Source organism: Athene cunicularia (assembly GCF_003259725.1).
Source record: "Athene cunicularia isolate RWA chromosome 2 unlocalized genomic scaffold, athCun1 chr2_part1, whole genome shotgun sequence".
In the NCBI taxonomy this organism is placed as follows: Eukaryota; Metazoa; Chordata; class Aves; order Strigiformes; family Strigidae; genus Athene; species Athene cunicularia.
In genome coordinates this window covers 99,481,243-99,508,398 of record NW_020799095.1, presented here as the reverse complement: position 1 = coordinate 99,508,398, position 27,156 = coordinate 99,481,243, and the positions used below count along the sequence as shown (strand labels likewise).

Genomic DNA, 27,156 nt, shown 5'->3' with positions numbered 1-27,156 from the left:
CCCCCCCTTTCCCCTTGTTTTCTCAACAGGGCAAAGAGGGGAAAGAAAATAAGATAGACCAACCCTTGTGGGTAAAACAAAAGCAGTTTTAATATAAGCAAAGTGAAGCAAAGGTCCATGTGTGGAAGCAAAAACAGAAAACAGATTTATTCTCTCCTTCCCATGTGCAGATGTCGGACCTTCTCAGGTAGTGGTTGCCTTGGAGGACCAAGGGTGACCCCACCCCCTTCCTCCTTTCTCCCAGCTTTATACTGAGCAGACGTCACATGGTCTGGAATATCCCTTTGGTCAGTTCAGGTCAGTGTCCTGGTTGTGTCCCCTCCCAAGATCTTGCCCACTCCGTCCCACTGGGGGAAAAAAATATCGGAAAGAGCCTTGGTGCTGTGTAAGCACTGCTCAGCAGTAGCCACAACACCAGGGTGCTATCAATACCCTGCCAGCTCCCAGCATAAAACACAGCACTGTCAGGGCTGCTATAGGGGAAAACCAATTCCAGCTTGGCCAGACCCAGTACACCTTCACAAGTGGGAAATCAAATTGTCCCAAAAGGCCTACATGATGTAGTTTACTTGTCATGGCACTGCTAGGTGTCTTATTTCCTGAGATTCAGACAATTGTTTAGTCAAACAATTAAAATGATGCGTTTATGTCCTACTCCGTGACTCATGAACTAAGAAGAGTTTACTGGATAATTTCTAGCAGAAAAAACTAAAACACCACATCTGAATGACATGCTGCTGCTTAATGTAGTTCTCTTTAAAGATTCCCTTTTCTTACAAAAGGGAAAGTAGGATTTATTCTGTTTACAGTGATGTTTTTCTGTAGTTTTTCACTTTCAACAAAGGAGATACCTACAGATTTTCAAAATAGGCTGACTATATTCTTCTTCTTAAGCCACTGATAATTTTTCACATGGTTCAGTTGTGCAATACGTACTACATTAATCAGGATGCTGTAAGTTAAATAATTCTTAAAAATATAATTTTGTCAAGGACTGTAGGATTCTTAGCAGTACTGGTTGGTTTATCAGAAAGGTAATGGTTTAAAATCTTACAGTAGCTAAGAAAAGATGGACATTTGTCTATGGCATTCTTGGTGGTAAGACTTAAAAAAACCTTGCCATTTAATTTTTCATGAACTTGTGAATGCTTTAAGTGTTGTTTTGATAATTTAGCAAATTATAACAATTTTAAGGGGTTTACATTTTAAATTTAAATAAACAAATTGAATGACAGGGCAGGTACTAAGTGATGGAAGGAATACTGCTTTCTTTCCTGGCTGTTTTAAACAAAGATCCATGTGGCTAAATTCAAAATTTATTTGCTTCCTTTTTGTACTCAAATATATTTTTGTTTTATTTTTAAACCTTTATTGTGTTATAAAGATAGGGAAATGTATTATAAGTAATATAGCAGGACTAGTTCTAGCTGTGCGTCTATTCATTCTTCACCCCTCAGCATCCTAGTTAATCACTGAGCAACAGGATCAAAAATTCCAACACGGGGAATTTTATACTTTGATCAGTGTAAGATCATGAACAATTTGGGAACCATAATACTAAAGGTGTCAGAAAGACCAAGGACTACTGACTTGGCTAGTCTCCTGTATAAGATAAAAGACAGGAGTCGTTTTCTTACTCTGTATTTGTGGAAGTAATTTTATTCTTTCTGCATTGGAGTATTTGAAGATATTTGTATTACAAATCAAAAACGCATAGGGCATTCTGTATGAAAACAGTGTACTGTTGTGACACGCTGAAAGAGGATAAGCACATGAAAAGACTGATAATAAAGACTATTTCTTCCTGTGCTTGTGCCAATATGTTAGGAGCAAGGTTACCACCTCTTAAATTGCTCCATCTAGAATGTGGGTGAGAGGCATGTGTCCTTTTTTCTCCTCATTTTGCAGATGTGTGTACTATAGATTTGGGTATAGCGTAAACAGAAACTTGTAGAAACCAATCCTTGCGTGGAAAAGCACATGAATCTCACCTTCTTCCCTTCTGCTAAATGAAAAAATAAACGTTTTCTCTAGGAGAGTATGGAAAACATGTTCAGAGACTTCTACTTGCGTTACTAATGAATAAGGATTTGTCCCAATACGTTACAGTAACTAACTGTAAATGTAGTAGAATCATGCCTTTTAGGAAGTAAAATGTTAAGATTCCTTTGCATCACATTTCCATTTTTGTAAACTTTAGAATCTGAGTTATTTTGTCTAGGATGAAAATTAATGAGAAGTTATGCTTGATAAATAATTTAAAGTAAATGCAAAACTGTAGTATTGAATAGTTAAAACTGTTTAAGATAAAAGTACAGTCTAGACCTAGGTTCTCTAAACACAATGTGGTTCAAGAAATGACTTAGGGCGTTGTATCTCATTGGAATCCCAAGGTATCATAACTCATCAAAGTAAAAAAAAAAAAAAAAGAAAAAAGAAAAAAGATTATTTTCTAATAGCTGCTTGAGAAATATGTGTGCTTATATTTTTATAAGAGCACTTAGCTATGCATTTATAGCATGCACCTATAACATATCCATTTCTTGACTTTTATGAAAAATGCAGGGTTTAAATTACCTCATGTATTTTATTGATCTGTTTTCTTTCTAAAGTAAACATTGTGTTGAAGTTTATTTTCTTCTATGATATCATAGTATATGTATTAAGAGTTCTTTCCTTTGGGTTTATTCAACCCAGAAATATGAATGTCTTGAAAATTGTGTTGAATTTTTCTAATATCTTGTCTATACAGCCATTCAAATTCTTTAGTTGCACATCTGCTCTGTAAAATGATTATTTTGAATATATACTTCAGTGAAACACATTAATAGACACTTGAAACATAGAGCATAAATTGACTAGCTGCTCTTGTGAGGGTTGTTTGAATGTAACTTTATTTGTACAATACATTTACATTTATTGTTGTTTGGTGTTTAAGTGAGGACAATAGTGTAAAATTCACCACCTCACCCCCTTTATTTTTTTCCCATGTAAAGCTTACCAATTTGCTGGGTATTTTCATTTGTTCTTTCTCAGCTCTTGAGGCCAGGAGACAATTGCCACACTTTATCAATAAAGGACATAGCTGATGATTAGCTAGAGTAAGGCTACGGAACTGAGGACATTTTAGAGTCCATCTACTTCATATACTGCATCCCACCATATGAGCACATATAATTCTCCTCTATTTCATTGCAATTCTTGTGATGGGTTGACCCTGGCTGGATGCCAGGTGCCCACCAAGCAGTTCTATCACTCCCCCTCCTCAACTGCACAGGGGAGAAAATAGAATGAAAGGCTCGTGGGTCGAGATAAAGACAGGGAGATCACTCAGCAGTTACTGTAATAGGCAAAAAAGATTTGATTCAGAGATATGAATTTAATTTATTACCAATCAAATCAGAGTAGGATAATGAGAAATAAAAGCTAAATCTTAAGACACCTTCCCCCCACCCCTCCCTTCCTCCCAGGCTTAGCTTCATTCCTGATTTCTCTACCTCCTGCACCCGAGTGATGCAGGGGGATGGGGAATGGGGTTTGTGGTCAGTTCTTTACCCATTATTTCTGTTGCTCCTTCCTCAGGGGGAGGACTCCACACTCTTCCCTTGCTCCAGTGTGGGATCCCTACCATGAGAGACAGTTCTCCACAGACTTCTCCAGCACGAGTCCTTCTGAGTTCTTCATGAACTCCTCCAGCATGGGTCCCTCCCACGGGGTGCAGTCCTTCAGGAACAGGCTGCTCCAGCATGGGTCCCCCACGGGGTCACAAGTCCTGCAGCAAACCTGCTCCAGCGTGGGCTCCTCTCCCCACGGGTCCACAGGTCCTGCCAGGAGCCTGCTCCAGCGTGGGCTTCCCAGGGGTCACAGCCTCCTTCAGGCACATCCACCTGCTCTGGCGTGGGGTCCTCCACGGGCTGCAGGTGGATTCTGCTCCACCGCTCACCTCCATGGATGCAGGGGCACAGCCTGTCCCACCAGGGGCTGCACCAGGGGCTGCAGGGGAATCTCTGCTCCAGCGCCTGGAGCACCTCCTCCCCTCCTCCTTCACTGACCTTGGTGTCTGCAGAGTTGTTCTTCTCACATATTCTCACTCTTTCTATGGCTGCTGTTGTGCAGCACATTTTTTCCCCTTCTTAAATACATTATCCCAGAGGCGCTACCACTGTCACTGATAGGCTCGGCCTTGGCCAGCGATGGCTCCATCTCGGAGCAGGCTGGTATTGGCTCTGTTGGACATCGGGGAAACTTCTAGCAGCTTCTCACTAAAGCCACCCCTGTAGCCCCCACTGCTACCAAAACCTTGCCATGCAAACCCAGTACAGACTGCAGATAGAAATGCCTGGATAGCTGGGAGCTAGAGTTGATTCTCTTCTAACGTCTGTAGATTCAGTGCAGTGCAGATCACTTCAGCAGGTTTTTTTGGTTTGTCTCTTTCTTTCTTCAACCGTAAAATAAAGATTCTAATATTTACTAGCTTTGAAGAAAAATCATGAGGTTCTCAAAACTAATTTAAGATTAAGTGCCTACCAAATACAAATTACTATTATGTTAGCAGAAGCAAAACAAAATGGTTTCTTTTCTTCATGACCCTTTAATTACAGATCACAATATTAGGGAGAGGAAAATAAAATAAAGAAGAAATTGAACTAGTGACTTTATTTTGCAGGTTCCTTCATGTTGGTGAATACATCTGGGAGATTTGCAGGACAGAAAGCTCACCTCCTGCTGCCCCATCTGAAAGAAAATGATACACATTGTATTGATTTCCACTATTACGTTTCAAGCAAGAGTGGATCTAGCCCTGGCACTTTGAATATATATGTGAAAGTTAATGATGGTCCTATTGGTAACCCGATCTGGAACACATCTATCACTGCTACTTGGAACAGAGCAGAACTGGCAATTAGCACGTTCTGGCCCAATTTTTATCAGGTATGTTTTACTTTTTATGAAATTCTGTTTCTCATAATAGTCACATTGTTCTTAATCATAATTTTGATTTTAAATCAAAATATCTTTCAGTATGTTTTGTTGATATTCATCATAGTTATATTTTTGTAGATGATGCTAACTAAATGGTTTTACATACATATGGCTGTGTTTATATGTTTACATTTTTAATACAAGTGTATGAAATGTATACACACACGTGCTTAAAATGTGGATGAAATAATTATATTGAAACGATTTAGAAATTTTGCTATTGATTTCAGTCAATTACCTCTGTTTCTCTATAATAAATTCACTCATTCTTTCAGTTCATTAGGGATGCTGGAATTGAATGCCAATAGATTTTATTGCAGCAGAGTCTTCAAGTGTGATTTAGATCAACAATACTTGTTGCTTTAGAACCAGCAGAATCTTTTGAGTGCTCAGTTTGAGTCTTGGGTTTGAATGCAATATCTATTTGTTCTATTCAGTAGTAAACATAAATGTAACAGTAACTACTGTAGGAATGGGCTTCTGATTACATCATAAAGATTTAGGGAGAATTTCACTTGACGATTCCTTAGGGTGCTGCTTTTCTGGAGGGAAGTTTACAAATTATACAGTTATTTACTATTCTGTAGTAGTTCAACAGTTTTTCTCCTTCTTCCCATGAAAATAGAGCATATTTCTCCACAAGCAAGTAATTTGGTATAAGAGCAGTTCAGTAGATCAAAGATGTTATTGAGGTTCCTCTCATCTTCACTTGCAGTTTGGATTTTATTTGGTCCCCTGTGCTGAACATTGTCACCATACTTACAGACTAAAGTTTTTCAAAGAAAATCCGTCCCAGAGACAGGGTTTCTTTAACTGCAAACCTCCCTAGGAAGTACAGTATTGTCATTCCACAGTGTTGTTCCAGGGGTTGACAGCATCTTAATTCCTACATCAGTTCCCCAACTACCAGTGTCACATGTGACAGATCCTTGTTTCTATTCCTGCATGTGATGTTTAGGGTAACTAGGTGACCAGGTGTTTGGTGCCCCATCATATTCTCATATGAGTTTGGCAATGTCCACTGCAACTCTGTTGCTTCTGGACTTTTTTCTCTGGATGCAGCAGCTGATCTGTGAGGATGTCTCAAGCAAACTGAAACTATTCCTTTTGAACCCTTTTTCCTCTAAGAAAAAAATAAGATGAGGAACTTGAATATCTTGAAGAAGAGCAACACAAAGGAATTCCAGCCAGTAAGTCCTCTTCATTGGGGACCAACTTGCCTCTGTGCAAACGAAAGTAGCATGGGGAATAAACAAGAGGAGCTAGAGACTTGCACATGCTTTGCTTGGCTACAGTCTTTCTGACATTGTGGAGGTGTGGTGGGATGACTCCTACGACTAGAATGTTGGAATGGAAGGATACAGGCTCTTTAGGAAGGACACGCAGGGGAGAGGAGGAGGGAGTGTTGCCCTCCATTTCAGTGACCAGCTGGAGTGCATGGAGCTCTGCATGGGGATGGATGAGGAGCTGACAAAGAGCTTATGAGTCAATATTAAAGGGAAGGCAGAGACAAGAGATGTTATAGTGGGGGTCTGCTACAGGCCACCTGACCAGGAAGACTAAGCAGATGAGAACCTCTGTAGACAGACAGGAGCAGCCTCATGTTCACAAGCCCTGGTCCTCATGGGGGACCTCAATCACAGTGATATCTATTGGAGGGACAACACATCAGGGCATAAGCAACCAGGAGGTTCCTGGAATGCATTGATGGTAACTTCATTCTCCAAGTGATAGAGGAGCCAACGAGGAAAGGTGCTATGCTGCTATGCTGGACCCTTTTCTCACCAAGGGGGGGGGGGGCAGTGCCAGCAGGGCTGGTGAGGAGTGTGAAGTGCAAGGGCAGCCTTGGCTGCAGTGACCATGAAACGGTGGTGTTCAAGATTCTGAGGGCAGCGAGGAGGTCATGCAGCAAGCTCACTACCCTGGAATTCAGAAGAGCAGACTTTGGTCTCTTGAGGGATCTGCTTTGCCACGTAGCATGGAATAAAGCCCTGGAGGGAAGAGGGGCCAAGAATACTGGTAAATATTCAAGGATCATCTCTTCCAAGCTCAGGAGCGATGTGTACTGACAAAGAGGTAGTCAGGTAAGACCACTAGGAGGCCTGAATGTATGAACAAGGAGCTCCTGGACAAGCTCAAACACAAAAAGGAAGCCTACAGAGGATGGAAGCAAGGACAGTAGCCTGGGAGTGATAAAGAGAAACTGTGAAGCAGCCAGGGATCACGTTAGGAAGGCCAAAGCCCTGAAAGAATTAAATCTGGCCAGGGACATCAAGGGCAACAAGAAAAGCTTCTATATGTGTGAGTAGTAAAAGAAAGATTGGAGAAAATGTGGGCCCTCTTCACATGGAAATGGGAGACTTGGTTACCATAATATGGGGAAGGCTGAGGTACTCAATGACTTTTTGCCTCTGTCTTCACTGTCAAGGACTCCAGCCACACAACCCAAGACACAGAAGACAAATGCAGGGACTGGGAGAATGAAGGACCACCCACTGTAGTAGAAGATCAGGTGCACAAGCCCATGGGACTTGATGAGATGCATCTGCAGGTCCTGAGGGAGCTGGCAGATGAAGTAGCTAAGCCATCATATTTGAGAAACAGTGGCAGTCTGGTGAAGTTCCTGCTGACTGGAAAAGGGAAAACATAACCTCCATTTTTACAAAGGGAAAAAAGGAAGACCTGGGGAACTACCAGCCAGTCAGTCTCACTTCTGTGCACAGTAAAATCATGGAGCAGCACATGGAGAATAAAGAGGTGATTGGGGACAAGCAACATGGTTTCACTAAGGGCAAATCATGCCTGACATATTTGGTGGCCTTCTACAACAGGATTACAGCATTGGTGGAGAAGGGTACATGACATCAGTTGCTCTTTCTGGACTCATGCAAAGCATTTGACACTGTCCCGCACAACATCCTTGTCTTTAAATTGGAGAGACATGGATTTGTTGGATGGACCATTTGGTGGATAAGGAAATGGCTAGATAGTCACACTCAAAGAGTTGCCGTTGCTTGATGTCCAAGCGGAGAGCAGTGGTGAGTGACGTTCCTCAGGGGTTGGTATTGGGACCAGCACTGTTTAACATCTTTGTTGGAGACATGGACAGTGGGATTGAGTGCACCCTCAGTGAGTTTGCCAACACCAAGCTGTGTGGTGTGGTCAACATGCTGCAGGGAAGGGATGGCATCCAGAGAGACCTGGACGGGCTTGAGAGGTGGGCCTGTGCAAACCTCATGAATCAACAAGGCCAAGTGCAAGGTCCTGCATGTCGGTCAGGGCAATCCCAAGCACAGATACAGGCTGGGTGATGAGTGGATTGAGAGAAGCCCTGTGGAGAATGTCTGGGGATATTAGCGGATGGAAAAACTGACTATGAGCCAGCAATGTCCACTCGCAGCTCAGAAAGACAACCGTATCCTGGGCTGCAATGTGTGCAGAAGTGTGACCAGCAGGATGAGGGAGGTGATTCTGCCCCTCTACTGTGCTGTCATGAGACTTCACCTGGAGTGTTGTGTCCAGTTCTGGGGCTCCCAGCGTAAGAAGGACATGAGGAGGGCCATGAAGATGATGAGGGGCTGGAGCACCTCCCTTATGAGACTGGACTGAGAGAGTTGGAGTTGTTCAGCCTGGAGAAAAAAAGATTCTGGGGAGGCCTTATAGTGGCCTTCCAGTACTTAAAGGGGGCTGACAGGAAAGATGGAGGGACTCTTTATTTAGAGAGTGTACTGATAGGATAAGGGGTAACAGTTTTAAACTGAGAGGGTAGATTTAGGTTAGGTGTAAGGAAGAAATTCTTTCCTGTGAGGGTGGTGAGGCACTGGAACAGATTGCCCAGAGAAGCTGTGGCTGCCCCCTCCCTGGCAGTGTTCAAGGCCAGGTTGGACGGGGCTTTGAGCAGCCTGGTCTGGTGGAAGGTGTCCCTGCCCATGGCAGGGGGTTGGAACTAGGTGATTTTTAAGGTCCTTTCCAACTCAAACCATTCTATGATTCTATTAACTTGCCAGAGCCTTACCCTCTGTGATTGATTACCCCATAATTGACAGAAATTCCTGATCCAAAAGATGAATTTGGAGTGACAGGACCATCTTTGGAACATGGGATATCTGCCAGTGGGTGCAGTACTTGAAGACTGAAAAGAAAAAATTCATTCATTTCCTCCTGCCTCTGACAGTGTGTTCCTAGGTTGTATAGGGGGTATTTACAGGGTCCATGTTTGCATCCAGTGCTCTGCCCAGGGTGGCTAGGAATTGCTACAGCTGCATTGTCAGGGCTTCCTGGGGAGGATTCAGAGTGGGTTTATGGACAGCTCGGTAAACTTCACTGGGAGGACTCATGATGTGGATCTCCTATAATTGCCTACAGACTCAATGAGGGAATACTGGCACCTTTTCCAGAAGGGCAGGCATGTTAGAATTGGGTTTCACCTCAGCATTGTGAGGGTAGCTGTTTACTACTGGCCTCTCTGGAGCATGAGGCTGTATCCTGATCACAGAGTCCAAGCTTGGTTTAGCTGCACCTTGACATCTCTCAGGGTGAAAGGGCAATGTCTGTTCTGTTGCCTGTCAGAGTTCAAGGAGTGTTTGGATGTTGCTCTCCAAATTGATGGTTTAGTTTCAGGTAGTCCTGTGAGGAGCAGAAGTCGGACCCAGTTATCCGTATGGGTGCCTTCCAAATTTAGAAATATCATGATTCAATGACCTTATTGCAAGACTGTGGACCCCACGTTACCGATTTGATGCCAGTGTTGAGAATGCCCTCCAGTGATGCCAAAGAGCCTTTCTATGTTGACTGAAATAATGAGGACCCGTCTGTGTTGTTAGCTGCTGTGGATGGTGGGAGAAACGTAGAGCATGCCACAGACAATTTTGTGGCTGACATCAGATATAACTCTGGGCAGTTTGTAACATAGGATCTCCTTGGAGGTTTTTGTGAACGTGCTGGGTGGTTCAGGAGTACTATGTGGTGCGTGCACATTTTGCAGATGCTGGGTGAATGTGTGACTGTGTCACTCATGCCTAAGTCTGAACCATAAATGTCCCCATCAGGGTTTGGAGCGAATTAGTAGAGGAGCTTCCAATTTTCTGTCGTCTGAAAGGAGTCTTGTTTTTATGTGACAGAACTGGTCTGTAATCCAGTAGTCAGTAAAGACGAGGATTGTGCTTCAAAGCCTTACTCCTAGCTCTGAACCAAAATGCTCATGTGGACAGGAAAATTTTAATAAAAGAAGCCTTGACTCTGACTTCTAAATTTAAGCTAAATTAACATGTTAATAGAAATCCAGGCAAGCTCTGACAGTTTTAAATGTTATTGATATTAGTAATAATCTGTGTCAGATTTCTAGCAATATGGTACATCTAGCTGATGTCTGCGTAATATGGATATCTGGCCACAGAAATAGAAAGATAACCTTTCTAGTGCACTTTCTTCTTGAGACCTGCCATCTGGACTGTTCACCCTTATTTGTAGGTGAACCCCTATAAGCTTGGATGGGGTACTGTAGTTTAGCAAATTACTATGCATCAGCTGATATGTAATAGACACCTGAGTCTGTAATGGATTCCATGTGCTCTCTTTGCCTCTGGAAAGACAGGAATTTTTACATAATCTTTCTTTCATTGAGGAGTACAGTAAGCAATTTTCTTTGCATTTTCTGCATATAGTCTGAAATAATACCTGGTTAGGTATTGCAATTTAGCTGATGTGCCAAAATGTCTTATGCTATAGTAATATCTCTGGTGGTCCAAAGAATCAGTGTAAAATATTATGACTTCACTGTAGATAAGCTCATTTATTCTTGAGGAAGTTCTGTTTCCATTTTGACATCTTATGGTCAATTGTCTCCATTTTGGTTGCCTCCATCCCCTCAGAAATCTTTGATGCTGTTTCCTCACTTACCTGATGACACTTGCAATTTCTTGTTGTTTCTGAACTCTTTTCATCTTTATTCATGTTTTTCTTCTTCACAGTCTGTTTTGGGCGAAGGCAGGAAGTTAGCTGCGAGCAGCTGGGAAAAGGGGCAGGAAGAGGAGGAAGGGTATATGTGGATCTTGTGAGAATGTGCATCCAAATTAGGTGAGAGCTCAGATGACTGCATGTATGGTGGGAGGAGGCAGATGACCTATCTGACAGGTGTCTAACACCAGGTCCGTTTCCTAAGCTGCTGTTCATTTGATTCCAAAACTCCTCTTTTGGTGCAAATCCACATAACCTCCAAAATGTAAAAGCCTTCCTTCCTCCCAGGGATTTTCTGAGGCTGTCTGACATTATCGAACAAAATTAAGACCAATCTTCTAAGAAGATTTTTAAGGAATGATAGGGCCCTTTTTTAACTTTTCGTATATGAAGGGTGGTAGTTTCCCAGTGAGTAAGCTTCAGGAGAAGACTCACCATTAGTAGATGGAGGGACAAAGCAATGTAATTGTGTGATTTTCTTTGTTTTAAATCATATATCCATGTAGGCATCTGCATGTTTGTGAATGCCTTATAATTCGGTTCCATCTGTAGGATACCTACAAAATTTCTAGCTGCAAATGAACCCAAAATGTACTACAGAACTCTGAAGACAAGTTATATATGATAACACTTCAGAGGTATAATATTTAGACAGTGCAGGATTCTTAAAAACAGACTGGTGCTTGTCTGTTTTGCTGCTGATTCATGAAAAACATAGACAAAATAACTCCCACTAATGATAGCTGACTAGAAATGTGGTTGTATAGTGTGAATTTTAATCTGACTTCTAATGATTTATTTGTTTAAACCACATATTATCAGCACATATATACAAAGTATTCAAAAGATTTAATAATTAACAGTATTTTATTATTGTAGCACCAGTTATCCAAGCTTGTTAATAGCTTTTATGTTGGGTTTCCATTTAGAATTGACTCTTTAGAAGTACAGTTTCAGAACAAAGTAATTAATTTCTTTTAGTGTACACTTTTCTTTTTACTAAGTAATTATTTGTGTAGGTTTCACCCCATATGAAAGCTGTACTACATACATAAATCACAATGATAACCTGCATGTAACAACACTAATTGTGGTTTAATTGCTGCTTATTTAAACTTAAATTGTCAAGTATTCTAGTGATTAAGGATATATTTAATTCCATAATTAATAGTCTTCCAAATGCTACTGCTTAACATCAGCCTGTGACTTTAGGGTATGTCTACATGGCAGTCCAGTTACTGATTACAGTATAGTTGCAGTAACATAGATTCAAGCTGCCAAACACCTTCGAAGGGTCAAAGATAATCAGCACAGCTTGTTCTTTTCTGCTGTGCCTCCTGGTCTCTGAGCTATTTGTTTCAAAGTAGCTGGGATATTTCTACACCAGCTAGTCTTATTTCTGTATTATAAGATCCCTTCAGGAGTGCTCCCCTGAGGAGGCATTGACTTCCTCTTTTTATCATTGGTCGTGGGAGAAATTGTTTGCTTTACTGAGCTATTGTCTACTTGGTGCATCTTAAGCAAGAGCATCAAGGAGTTTATCATGCCATTAGAGACATCCTGCAAACAAAACAAGGCTTCACATAATTATTAAGACCTTCACCTTTTCTCCTTACTTGAATAGAATTAAGATGTACACAGAAAAAGAGGATAAAATGCTATGTAGATTTCTGTGCTTAGTGGTGAGCTTGTTTTTAGATTCTTGGCGAGCAGTCTCAGTAGGTTGAGAGGCTCTAAAATTGATGCTTTGAGATACAAGTCAGTCCTGAAAAAGCTGCTCCTCTAGTGAGGAGAGGGTGGGAAGGTTTACTGGAGTTTGCTTTTATTTTCTTTAATGTTTTGATTTTTTTTCCTCATTTGGATCTTTTAACAGGAAGAAAATCTGTTGATTTCAGGGCTGTTTCCTTTGTTTTGTGTGTTTGGGGTCAGGGAGTAATTTTTTTTTTTTTTTTCCTTTCACTAGGTTAGTTAATGATACTCAGAGCAGTTAGTAGTATTTTAAATATATTTTACGTTTTTGAAGTATTGCTGTTTTGGAATTTTACAATATGCAAAATGCCACTACTGGCTTGAGTCTGGTGAGTGGCTTGTGTTCCCTGCTCCTAACCCTGCAAGCGAACAATTTGGCACAGCACTGTTGCAAGTTACACACTGCCCCCCTAGCATTTTTTGTATTTTGAATTATTTGCTCTGTTCTTTGCTGGGAGTCAGGCATGGCAGCAGTGAGCTGAAACAAATCTTGATTAAATAAAGCAACAAACACTGCAGTTTTAAAACCCAGAAATGGAATTGAAAGGATTAAAAATAGCTTCCAGTGGAGTAACACTACTCTCTGTGGTACTGCATCTTCTTTAAACATAAATTCCTATGAAGCTGGAATGAGAAAATGGGATAAGACCCTGGTAGTAATTCCTGATCTTTTATAGTAAGGACACAAAGGAGTTACATGGTATCACTTCACACTGAGATGAGATTTACCCTTTACCATTCTGACACTTTCCCCTGTAAATTAGGAGTTTAGGGAATAAGAAGCGGTAGATCCAACCTACCTTTTCAAATCTGGACTTAAACTTTCATTTATTTCATAACCTGCCTGGTACATGCTTTGCTTGGAGTTTGGCTCACACAATGTACTTAAGTCATCAGCTAGGACAGAGAATTAAACTTCTTCTGCAACAAAGCTCAGGCCCGCATTCTCGTATGTTGTGTGTGTGTTGCATTCAACAGCACACATACATTTCCTGAACTGCGCTTTGAACTCAAAAGAAACTTTGAAATGCATATTGCATTTTGAATCACAACCCTGTGTTAGGCATCTTAACTAGCTCTTCTTCATTGAATTGGGTGATTTTGGAATAGTTATTTTGAGAAAGATGCACCATGGCAAACCACCTAGTAAATTTTAAAACCCCAGCAGTCTAAAAGTGGCCAAGAGTAAGCAGGCGTGCGCTTCTTGTCATATACACAAGGCTCTGATATTTTATTCCGTCCCTTGTTGCTAAACCAAGAAGCTTCTGGGCATTCAGTAGAGAAATGTAAGACAACAACTGGCTTAAAAACAAGAAGAGAAGAATAAGATTTAATAAGTCTTAATGTCAGGAGGTCAGTTTTCAGCGTTGCTTACCTGTAAGATGTTCCTTTGGAGTCTCAGGTTGGCAGCAACCACCAAAATGTTGTTTAATGTGCTTGAGTGCTTGTATGAGTGCCAAATAGTAGTTGTGTAGGAGCGAGAGGTGGGGAGAAAAATGGCATAAAGCAAATTTGCAGCCACGGAGGCCTGAGCACATTTTAAGCAGCACAAATCAATAAGACCAGGTCAGGAACATCTCTTCATATGGCTTTGACAAGGCAGCAGTCGCTGTGATTATGCCAAGGTGATAAAGCGGGTAGTCCTGGGACGAGTCAAAAGGGGGAGAAGAACTCAACCCACAGGACGACAAGACAATGCCAATTTTCTGACGAGAAACTGTTTTCAACACTTTGTAAAATATAGTCAAAGAAAGGCGCTCTGTACAGTAAAGCATGGCAGGCGGAGAGCGCAGCGTGTGCTGCAAGCAGTGTGTGATACATCACTGCCCACTTACTGGGGATGCAGGGGAGCAGGATTGCAGCCTGACATTAAGTAGCTTTCTTAATACTCCTTTCTCTTCCTTGTTTTTGCAAAGTGCTATTTTTAAGTCGTGTGAAGTAAAGAGTGTTTATATTAGGTACAATCCACCTTTTGACTAAAAGCGTTGTAATTTTGCAACAACAAAGGCAGGAATTTACGGAGTGAGGTTGTGTGGCAGCAAACGCTGTTTATTTCTATTGTTCTTTGGAACAGACAAGTTATCTTGAGCTGCACATTTTCACCAGTAAGCATTTTTGTTGGTGAGCAGACCCCCTTTCTTTGTTCATATGTAGCAAGGGGAAGTGACAGGAATGAAAAGCTAATTTTGCTCTTCACTGAAGCAGGGAGGATCAGGGACAGTGCAGTGCTAAGCCGCTTCCCTGGTTCCTGTTTGGCAGGCCTGCGAAGGGGAGAACCGTGTAAAACAGCTCTGAGGCCAACGTTTAGCAGAGTTTTTCCTGAGCAAATGAATTCAGTGTTTTAACCAGTTGTTTCCGGACTGATAAGGTGGTGGAATAATGGGCAAAAAATCCAAGGGCTGCCCAGTCTGACGCTGCTGGAGCATTGTCTCTGTTTTGACTGGGGTCTTTTATATTGACTGCAGGTGTTGCATCAGCTGTGAGGAAAGGCGAAGTTTGGAGGCGGGTGTAAAAATGTTAACTTTTACAAGACAAGCAACTTTTCAGATGTGAAATTATGGAAAAAACCTGCATGTGAAATAAGTTTCTAGGTTTCATTTCTAATGAAATCACTAGCAGAACTGATCCAGATTTTTGAATAGACTTGACATCCCTAATACAAGTTGTTCAATGAATAAATGAGCTACCAGAAGTGTTTCTAGGTCCATTCCTGACCTCTTATAGTGTGCAGCAACTTAATAGGACTTTCAGAAACGTGTCATGCATAGGATTAAATAGGGGTTTTTTTTAGAGTAAAAGGGAAAACGCTTAGTTAAGTAGATAATTTAGTGCATAATTTAAATATTATAAAACAAAATACTGGATTTGGATATAGCAGTTGGTAGTATTTCACAGTCTGTGAACAGAACAGCATTTATATTACTGTACTTAGAATAGGTATTCTTTTCTATATGAAGTAAAAGGCACATCAGCGATGTCTCTCTGATGGTGGTATGTCGCTAAAGGCTGTAGTGTCTCTTTCCATTTACTAAAAATTGCATATTTTATGTCAGAAGGGACCAAAACTTACGATCATTAAAGTTGATATCAGCTTGGCTATTGCTTTTAACAGAAACATGATTAAACTGACAATATTTCAATCTGTATTACTTTTCTTTAGAACATGCCCTCTGTAATGATAATAATTGTTATTTAATGTTTTTTCCATCTGGCAGTTCCTTGATACATTGCTTGGATTATTTTTGATAATGACATTTTTGGAACGTTGTCTAGAGATACTTCAAGGTATTTTCGATCACTCATTGAGTCTTTTTCTGTTGTCATGAGCAGGTTCCAATTCAGTTATTTCAAGGTTGTAGTTTCTGCCTGTGAACTGAAGGAATGGGTTTGTGTATAGAATCTACAAGCTTTTTTTGTCTGCAACTATATTACAATAATGCAATACTTATACCTCTTGGAGAGTCTGTAGCTAAGCTCCCCGCTTATGAGTTAATGAAACAAAATAATGAAATACCTTCTACTCAGGTACTGCGTATGTTTTCTTTACTAGCGCTCAGGTATTTGTTTTTGCTGAAAGTTAGGTTATTCTTTAGAAAAGGCACTTTTATGCAAAAAAAAAAAATTTCAATAGTTAAACCCCCATTATCTGGAATTAATTTTTTCAGCAGAAAACTTGTGACTGGTTTGACTGCATTCTTCAGAGGTGTGCATGTGCCAGTTCCTCCCAAGGTTTTCTAGAATTTAGCATTATCTAAAAGTGAAGAACCTGAAAGAAACTCGTCTGCTTTGCAGGGATAGGATCATGGATCAGGTAGACTATTCAGATGGCTTTGTGCAGATCTTCCTTATACTGAGTGCTCCAGAAGAGAGGGAGGTTTTTTTTTAAAAAGCAAAACAAAACAAAACAAAAAAAACCCAAGTTGCATTTCAATAAAAACTAGGAAGTTAATTGGTTTTTTTTCTTCTTAACAGAAAAAAAACTCAAATGCTCTCTAGGTAATACAGGAGAGAAATCAGTAACTGTCCCCAGCCCTCTTTGTTTTTATAGTCATGTCCGTTCCTCCACATTTAGATTCAGTTAACTCAATGGCAGAGTATTTCCTTGGGAAACTTTTCCACCATTTCTGAGACCTGGCTCTCTGCTCCCTGTTCTTCACCACTGTGTTGTAACATCCCTGCATTAGCTGTAGGTTCCTGGGGCTGTGCCATGGTTCTCATGCCCTATAGTCTTTCAGATCTTCTCCATTTTGAATAGGCTTGGTAATTCTTCAGGAACTGGAGCAGTCTCCTCCTCCTTCCAAGGGCACCAGCATAACCGTATTTTTCAGAGACTGTAACACAAACTGAGAACATGCAACTGATTGACACATTTAATAGAGAAATGTTTGTTCTTTTTCCATAGTTAAATGAGTGAAAACAGGAGCTACATTCTGGGTCTTGCAGTGCTTTGCTGTTACTCTGTGCATACTACCTGTCTGTATTTCCATTTCAAGGCTGTTAAGACAGGGGTAAGAATGATAATGGTTGGAAAAACTTTCAGGTCTTTGAATGCAATTTATACTTTCACAGTTTCTGCTTTTTTCTTCTTTAAGAATTTCTGCTTCTCAAGATAGTTCCTAAGACCAGTTCCACCAGGACATTTTCTTGTTTGTAGAAAAGATGCCTTGAAATTTTGAATGGTTTTGCTCTGAATGCGCTGCTGAATGCTGGGAGCCAAATCTATACCCTGTCCACTCTGCTGCTGTAGATCAGTGTCAACTTTAAGCGCCATCAGAGTGCCATTGGGCATTTATAGGCCACAGGCTGGGGCTTGTGACTGAGCAATCCTTTTCTTGCAGAACTCGTTTTGGCAAAATTTCTTTGGTGTCTTTTGGACTTTCCTCATTGCTGTCCTGTGTTTTCTTGTTGCTTCCTGGTCTACATACTGTGTAGGCAGGACCCCAATTAAAAGTAATTTTTTTCTTGTCAGTCATGTAGAGTTAAAGCCATATTTACAGCAATTTCACTCCAGTGAGATTGGGAGGGAGAAGTGGACAGAGTTCAGGAAGATAATATCTGGGAGAGAAGAACAGGATCGGTGTCCATAGGTAGAGCAATGAGAAATATGTGAGAAGGCAGAGGCAAGAGATGATGAAGAATTTGCTCACCTCAAGGTTTGTTTTAAAATCAGAATTGGTGCTCTGCCGGTGTTCATTCAGCATCAGGAAACTGTGATATAATATTATGGGGCTGTATGTTATCCTTGTGACATGTTTGCATTCTGTATCATTCTCTTTCTGCTAAAATAATTGCAGTAAAGGATATAGTACATAGTGTCCTTCTGTGTCTGTTCCAAGGTCAAGTACAACATATGTGTGAAAAATAGTTTCTAAACTTTGTCTTCCTCAGTGCACTTCCTGAGACTAGTTGTAAGAGGCAATTAGAGTTAATTTTCCAAGCCAAAGGGAAGTATTAAAAAAAAAAAAAAATAAAATCACAGCCTGGATTTGAGCATGAACTTCTTGAACATGGGTTAGGAAATATACCTGCTAACGTTACTTGCATATTTGCTTTTATTCCACATAAACATTCTTGGGATGTTGAAAGCTAAGGCTGCCAAAGTTTGGAGAGGTTTACTTTTGAGTGTACTTAATTCAAATGACAAGAACGGTCCATTTATTTTGTGACCTATTTATAGCCATTAAACAAACCGTGACAAATGGATCTACTTTACTTAATTCACTACATTTGTTGGAAGATTAAGAGCATGGAAAATGCATTCATGAAAATAGGTGTGTTTGTGTCTGATACCATGCAAATCTCTGTATACTGAAGAACTGTAATTTTAAAAATAAAACTAGGAGTTTAGTCTGCAAGACAAAGAATTGAAAATAAAAGATGAATCTTAATACTTAAGATGATTATTAGGTGACTACTTTGGACCAAATACTGGGGGGATTTGGTTATTTCTTATTGTGAGCTATGTGTGATTGCACTTGTAAATCTCCAAAATTGAAAAAAATGTGATTTATTTTCTTATTAATTTTAATGGAAAGAACACCACATTTTGCAGTTTTTGTTCTCAGGGTGTTTTCAACATGTTAAAAAGAGTTGATGTATTTTTCCGTAACAGAATAGTTTCATATTCCCTGTGTCACAAAGATTCTAACTGAAATTCTCTTTCTGCTTTTCAGGTTGTTTTTGAAGTGGTCACTTCAGGTCATCCAGGATATGTGGCTATTGATGAAGTGAAAGTTTTAGGACATCCATGTAGTAAGTACCTATCCACTATTTTAAAGCCAGTCCCCTAGAATGAACGTGCCACTATGCTTCAGTAAATGTGGAGCAAAGGATAAGGAAAATGTCAGAAAACAATGTCACTACTATAAATATAAGCTGAGTATGTACAAAATGTTGCTGGCATTTGAGCACTGCACCTTATTGGCTTTAAAGGCATCTCTTATATGCACCTTGTGTAGAGAGCTTGACATGAGCCCCAGACTCTAACTGGGCCATCTAACGACTCCTTCAGAACAAAAGTCATCAAGATTTGTTGACCAGTTTTCTGTCTGCATCAGAAATTCAGAGCAGCCACAAGCCAAGACATTAGTGAGAACAGATGAACAACACAAGAGCTGAATACATATGATTATTTTTTCCAAGGCTTAGAAGGAAGAAAACTCAGCTGGCTGAGGGCTGAGGCTTTGCTAAGCAAGGTTACTTAGGGTACTTCCCGAGATTCATGGCGCAGTTTCTGCACCATTTTACTTCCTTATGTTTCAGATGTGTTTCCTTATCCCATTATTAAGTAAATACTTAACTATCCTAAGTTCTTTTAAAACTGGTGTCAAAACAAAATCTTGTAAATTAAACCTTTATTACAGTGACCCAGATGTAATTGAACAGACTACTGAAGTAAATGACTATTTCACATATTTGCTGTTTGTTAAATAAGGTGTTTTAAGATACATGGAATTGTATGTTGTAGTCTTGCTACCAATGAGTGAGTGGGGAAAGAGACACCATCTTCTGTCTAATTGTTCACATTCCTCTTATACTGTATTGTGCTTGTATGCATTTTTTGTGCCCTGTAAGAAAGTGATGAGATTTAAAATAAAAATTGGTTTATTGGTTAGTACCAGAGCACCTCATAAAAATGGTTTTAGTGTTAGTGGCAAGAAGACACTGGCATTTCTTTAAATACAGAGACAGTTATGCAGAATCAGCAGCTGTTATTTCTGAATCACTTAGTTCTAATAAACACAGCAGGCTCTCATGTTGTTAGTGTTTGTGCTTCAGCATTTTGAATTTATATCTTTGGTTCAGGTAGGATAAGTCTAAAGCAGCATTTTATCAGCTTAATAATTTTTCTTATACAGATTCTGAGAGGTTTGATCTGTGCATTTGTACCAATCAATTCTCAAACCTGCAAGTAGCTCTTGTTAATGTGGAGACTGAGTTATACCCGATAGTGTCTAGAGTTATAACGTGACGGCTTTAATGAAAAGTTCTTTGATGAAGTAATTAAAATGTTAGAAATTAAGACATCAAACCAGTTACATTGTCTACAAGAGAATTGAAAAAGTGTGAAAATTGGAATAGAACTACTGTGTGTCTAAAGTTTTGCAAGAATTGTAGTGCTATTCTTTCTGTATATTGCCAGAAAAAACACTTTTGGACTTAACTCTTTAAACAAAAATTGAGGCGGGAAGAATATTTGCTAGGCAGTTGTCTGGGTAGTACAAAGACCAAGCAGAAGGCAAGTTGTAAGCGCATAGAACAGGAAGGGATGGATTAGGGTGGGTGGGTGGATGGATGATTGGGCCTTTTCGTGTGTGTGTGTGTGTTTATTTTTAAAGCCTAAAGCCCCTTTCCACTTAGGTTGTACCTGGTAATTCAGAGAGGCTAGTTTTTCAGAGTTTAAGAAGACCAAGAAAAAAAATGAGTAGGGTAAAAACAGATGTTAAAAAAAAAAGTGACTGAGAAATGGGGAATGTACTGAAGAATTTTACTGGATAGTCAGACATTAATAGTTTCATAGGCAAACAAGAGGATGACTGACTGTCCTAATTGGAGGGTGATTAAGAAAAAAAAAAAAAAAAGGCAGTACATCTAATAAATTTGTCATAAAGACAGTTATGAAAATATTTCCTTCCATAGTCAGATAGTAATTTGGGCTGTTTTTTTCCATCTCCTCCTTGTTTTACTGCCTTGCACCTGGATATTAAGCAACTTTTTCTTAAATTCTGGTAGCTGGTTATTTATAAATGCTTAAAATTGTAATTTCTTCTGGTGATAAGGTCTTTTAAGAAAATGTCATCAACACATTAAACGGTTGGGATGCTCTGCTAGAAAAATGTATGTTTAGTTTGCCGGTTTATTGCTAGTACTAACATATCCGTGTCGGAAAGAGCCTGTCTTATCTGCTAATATGGACTGCAAGAAGTCCTCTTGCCTCTAGTAGCATTTGAAAGGTTGGGGATTGCTGCCTTTTCAAGGATAAGTTTCTGCATCAAATTTTTGTGGTTTTCTGTGTCATGTCATTGACCCTTTTGAGTAAAACAAAAATACACATGCTGTCTTTCCTCCTTCAGTGGACATAGTTCTTGTTTGAGTATCTGTTGTCTTCAATAGGTTATTTGTAGCTGTATTGCTATGATTTTTCCTGGGAGTGTTTTCTCTTTCTAAATGAAAAATAAGTATTGGTATGGAGAATGCATTGTGGTTCTGTATTTTCTTCAGTGTTGTTGAAAAGAATGTGTTTAAATAATATAGCTGTAGTTGTATGGGGAGTGTTATGTTTGTGTATTAGCTGTTTGTGGTACATTTCTAAAACCTGTCCTCTATGGACACCATACCTGGTTAAAAAGAAAAACCTGTTTCCCTGAGAACATCACTCAACTTTTTATTGTTTTGTCTAGTTGGTAGTGTAAGTATCGAATAGGTTTTTGTTCAAAACATAATTAGTTTCTAATATGATCTTTATTAATAGTGTGTTATTGCAAGAGGGACGCTGAGCTAAGATAATTTACACGGCAGGAACAATTAAATAGCACCTTCCTCTTCAGCTCTTTCCCAGGTACAGAAGTAAACCAACCTAAAATCTAATGTGTATTCAGTGATTTGAACCTTTTAAAGCAGGACTATTTCATTTGCTCAGTGTATTTTTCATACCTAGTACTTCTGTGTTGTGTAACTTCAACACTTTATCTTTCAACAGCAAAAACTCCCCATTTCTTGCGTCTTCAGAGCGTGGAAGTCAACGCAGGACAGTTTGCTACTTTTCAATGCACTGCCAATGGTGGAACAGACTCAGGTGACAGACTCTGGTTACAGGTAATTTCTTTCTTTCTTTCGTAATTCACTGAGATCTGAGGGGAGAGGAGTTCATCACTCTGAAAGGAATGTAAAATATGAAAAATGATAGGGCTGTCCTTTTCATCAATAGTAGATTTTATAACGCCTTTGAACTGCTGCATAGTAGGTGTTCTGTTGTAGAAAATGATACTGGAAGATTTTCTTCCCTTGTTTCAATGGGATGCTTTGTTAAAAATAAAGGTAATGTTTTTGTTATATCTGGTGATCTTGAGTAAGTGCTAAAATCCCAAGGAAGAGCATGTGACTTTCTCATAATGTCTATGCTGGCTAACTGCAACATTGCCCATAAAGATTTTCTTGGCTTGCCTTAATCTCTGTTTAGTATTTGCAGCTAAAATTGCATTCTTACTTTTTCAGTCTGAAGAAGACGAGTATGACAGTACAATCTGACCTTCTGTATTGTAGAGCCAAAGAATTCATTCATTGAGTGACATAATTACATTCAATGAGTCCATAATGTTTTACTTTTTCGGTAATGTTGCTGCTAGATAGGTGTCAGATCTTGATTTTAAAGGCTGTCTCCAACTTATTTTCTTTCAGTAAAGGCAGTATCCCCTTACCTATATGTGTCACCTTGTATCAAAACCATGCATCTTGATCTCTTTTAGCAATAGGGGTGCAAGTTTAACTGTTGTCTTGCTGCCATCATTCAAGAGTTGTCTGTTCTCTGCAGCAAACAATAGCCTGTATTTGGATTTAGCATTAGGGATATACCAACTTCAAGATCCCTATGCATTCCATATGGGAAAAACAGCATGCTAGAACTGGGACATTGACCATGAGAAGGAAATAAAGATGATTAAAACAATGCCTGAAGAGATCAGTCAGATGAAACTGCAGTATGTAGAGAATGAGGGATATAAGAAATTGAAACAATAGTAATAGGTGGGATTTAGAGATTAAATTACCTATTTTTGTTGTTTAAACAATTTCTGGCTTTTACTACAGTTTTCCTTTCACATTGCACTTGGTGCAAAATTTCATCAAGCATTTTGGAAATGATTCATTTAAGTGTGACAGCTTAAACAGCTGCATAGTTATAAGAAAAATAGCACACAAACAAATGAGTAAAACCACTTGAAAAGCAAAGACTCATATTTATCTGTATATGAATGATGAACCCTAATGTCTATCCAGAAAGAGCCTGATCAAAAAATAGAAGGCAGTGGAAATCGCCTTTGTTTTTATTTGGGTTTGCATGGGTATTTTCAACCTCTGTGCTGATACAAGGCTGATACTTCTCCAAAACGCCAGCCCTTTAAAGCCAGTATTACAGTGTTGAATTGGTAGAATTAGACTTCTGTCTTTCCAAAGCCACTGAGATTTTTTGAAAGAATGATTTTTCCAGTCATGAAAAGAGTTTAACACGTATGGGAAAATAGTAGGTTGCTATTTCATCAATGATAACCTTTCTAGAACCTTTAAACTTTTGCATAATCCTCTTTTGTAAAATTGAAGGTAGAATTCAATATAGGGAAAATCTGATTCCATTCACTTTTTCCACAGATTTCAGGACAGTATAATTTCAGCTTTATTTTTTTTGCTTGAAATTTAGGACATGCAAATACTTTTCAAGGCTGGAATGTAATTTCTTTATTTTAGAAATAAAATATCCTTCTAGATTTTATGTCATATAAAAATCATTCTTTTTAACAGCAGTAGCAATTCCAGAATATCTTTTCTGAGTTTAGTTAAGTGTTTCCTTGTTTATACATGATTTAAATATTTTTTTTCTCTATTGAAGGATACGACAGTAGTGACAGATTGACTTTTTGGGGAATTTTATCTTCCAACAGGGCTACTGTTTATTTATCCTGCCCATACAACTACAGGTCCCTCTGGTAATCAGTCCAAGGTTGTGCAAGTGTAAGAACATTTTAAAAGTTGACAGGATCTTCTGGATAGCTTGGATTTATTTTTGTACTTGTTTGCCAGTTTCCACAGATGTTTGCTGCAACTTACAGTAAGACTGATCAGACAGCTCCATGTGTGGGATGCTGCAAATCAAGGCTAAGAGATACAGTTCCCAACGGGATTAGCTGTATTTTAGTGTGCTAGGTCACTATCGGGTAACAGATCCCCAGACCTTGCAGTTCGCCATCAATCAACTGAGACCATCTGGTTTCATGGTGTGATATTGAGGAATTTTTTTTATACGCCTGCTTATAACATCTCATGACATTGCTACAGGACCATGAGTACAATGTAGCTATCTGTAATAGCTGTCAGAAAACATGATATATTCTGTGTCATAGGACTGGTTAAATGGCCATTAAAGATCCTTTCGTTCCCAGTAACAGTAGAAACAATATTCAACAACAAACATCTTAATAAAAAACGTTACTAGGTACACTAGAACCAGAGAGCACCATTCTCTGCAGACATTTATGCTAGCACTCACGTAATAGGAATTCAGGTTTTAGTGGTACTACAAATGGATTGTGCAGTCTCTCCAATATGCCTAGTTTGTCCGCCAGTAATATTAAGCCCTTTCTACTATCCTTTTCATGGTTTGTTTCCTTACATTTATAAAGCCTTAAGGGCAAACCATAGTAAGTGATATCAGGAGGCCTAATCTGTTTGGATTTTACAATTCCAAAACGTTTTGAGATAATTTGCTCCCAAATGATTTCCCGGTACCTGTCATTTTTTTCAGATTCACATTGTTAATATGAAGTACAGTAAATTGCCAGGGTGAAATCAAACCCACTGAATTCAGTGACATTTTTGCCTCTTTCCAGTAGTGGCAGTATTTTACTCCTTCTGTATCTTTTATGTGCTACGTCTCAGCTTGTATGCAGCAGAAGACTTCAAGTTGAATAGTACACATTTTTCTGGTGAACAAATAATTTACTTTTTACAGTCTGTTAGACTGTGAGGAATATGTGTTCCTTAAAACAAATTAATGACTGTAACTTGGCTGTTGTTTTAGTCTCCTTGTCTTTGCAGAGGAGTTGTTGGCAACAGCATAGATGTTCTTAGTTTAATAATGCCCAGGCCTTGAAGCAGGTTTAAGTGAAATCCATAGATCATATTTTATTTCCCTCTTTTTTTTAATCTTTTCAAGCCTATTCCACTCTTATTACCTATGGAATGTGGAGTCTATTAATTTACAGAGTATTATGAAAGTTTTTGCAGTTGAAAGGGTGATGGGGTAACCACAATTCATAGCTAAGATGCCCAAATTAGACCACTGAGCCATGAAATTTGTTTCATGATTCTGTGATCAGTATTTACTCCTTCAGGAAAGGGAAGACAGAAAGCTATTTACCTATTCCGTTGTGAAGTGATTTGCAAGAAAAACATTTTTCCTGCTATGCAGCCATGCACCCTATAGTGCATGAGCTGTGATTGCAAGCTTGTCAGATAATTTGACAACAAATTGTGGGTGTTTTCAGTGACATCATTTCAAGTTAAAAGTCAAATGAAAGGACTCAGGAACACAACACAGCATCATACAAGTTTGTTTTTGTTGTTGTAACTAGTGTCCAATTAATAAGGTCGTTGCTAGGTTGTATGTTTATGAATTCATGTCCCCATTAGCTTATGTTCTAAACATAAACATACCTTAAAAATAAATCTGATGACACTTAATGAATGAATGTTTATAATGTAAGCAGATGGGATACATCTGTTAATTTTCTTTATCACATCTGTGGATAACAGAGGTTATTCTCAGTATGGGATGACTCTTTCTATTCCATTGAATGATTGAGCAGAAATGCCATTGCTGTACTCTTTTGTGTGCTCCTACGGTAAGGGCTGTAGTAATTGCTGTAATATTTTTTAAAATAAATTCCTCTTTGAAACTACAAGCTGCAGAAGTTGACACCAAAAATAAGACAAAGTGCTGGACACTAAAGGAGCTGGTAATACCAAGGAATGGAAATACACTTTAGAAAAAAAAAAATTTAAAATTGTGGGTGGGACCTAAAGTTAGAATTTGGAAAGAAATTAACATGTGGAACAAAGAAGATAAATGGTCAAGTGTAAGTGGTGAAGACAATGTCTTCTGGAAAACTTTTGCTCGTATTAGTATTTAGTAAATTGGCACAAGAAACACCAATCTGTATTATAGGAGAAAGAAGGTAGAATTCTTTTTCAGGAGTAACCTTCTTTTAGTGCAACCTAGAATATTGAAAAAGCAAAAATTTTGCTTTCCACAAACCTCTTTGAGCCAGGAATCTAAATTGTAGCTTACGAATGAGATTGAATTTTAGAAAAATAATGGTTTACTTAAAACCAGGTAAATTTCTTCTACTGCAAGCCCAAGATACATACATAAGTAGATTGTCTTCAAGTGTGTGAAGTTTGAACTGTCATATATTGAATATTTACATATTCAATAGTAAGTAAAATTAAATTATTATCGTGAAAACTGCTTAAATATTAAAATATTAATATTAAATATTAACTATTAAAATAAATGTTTCCAAGGCAGTACTTGGGAAAAGTTGTACCTCTGCAGCCTTAAAAGTTTGAACCTCTTGAGTCTACCTTTTTAAGCTACATACTAACATCTTTTTTTTCTCTTCAGAATTCCTCTTGTTCAGTACACAGGATGTATTCAGTTGAAGAATAGCTCCTTAATATGTGGGTTCCTCAACACAGGGAAGGATGTAGGGTGTCACTTTTGTTACTAAATCAATTCTGAAAACAGGTTTATTCATTTTCTAATGGAATATTTTCTACTAATCTTAATGCTTCACAATATCAAATTGTTTCTGTGGGATGGATTGATATGATCTTCATTTTATAGTTGAGGAACATAGGCACTGAGAAACAAAAGAAAAATATATGCCTTCCTTTTGGAAAGAGTCTCTGAGACATCTGGACCTGATTTCTCTGCATGTAAGGCACTGAGCTCAGTGTTCACTGATGGTAGTTGCAATAGCGAGTGTCCAGTACTTTGGAGGAGTTGACCTCCAAGACAAAAATTAGGCATCTAGAATATGAGTATGCAGTTAGAAGAGTCCTGGGAAAAGTTTAAGTGACATGCCATAAAGTCTCAGTGACAGAGGCATGTCTGTTAAGTCATGGAATCACACAGATTCTGCAAATGGCTTGTTTGTTCCTTAACTTCTCAGGCCTACCTGTATCTATCTTCCCACC

General features: G+C 39.0%; 1 protein-coding gene across 1 annotated transcript in view; it reads left to right on the top strand.

Annotated features, from left to right (window-relative positions):
- Positions 1 to 27,156, top strand: part of PTPRM (protein tyrosine phosphatase, receptor type M) — a 406,723-nt gene that overhangs the window by 58,024 nt on the left and 321,543 nt on the right. The window contains exons 4-6 of the mRNA XM_026841434.1: positions 4,667 to 4,932; positions 18,861 to 18,939; positions 21,887 to 22,002. Coding sequence (XP_026697235.1) covers positions 4,667 to 4,932; positions 18,861 to 18,939; positions 21,887 to 22,002 — 461 coding nt within the window. The remainder of the gene's footprint in view (positions 1 to 4,666; positions 4,933 to 18,860; positions 18,940 to 21,886; positions 22,003 to 27,156) is intronic.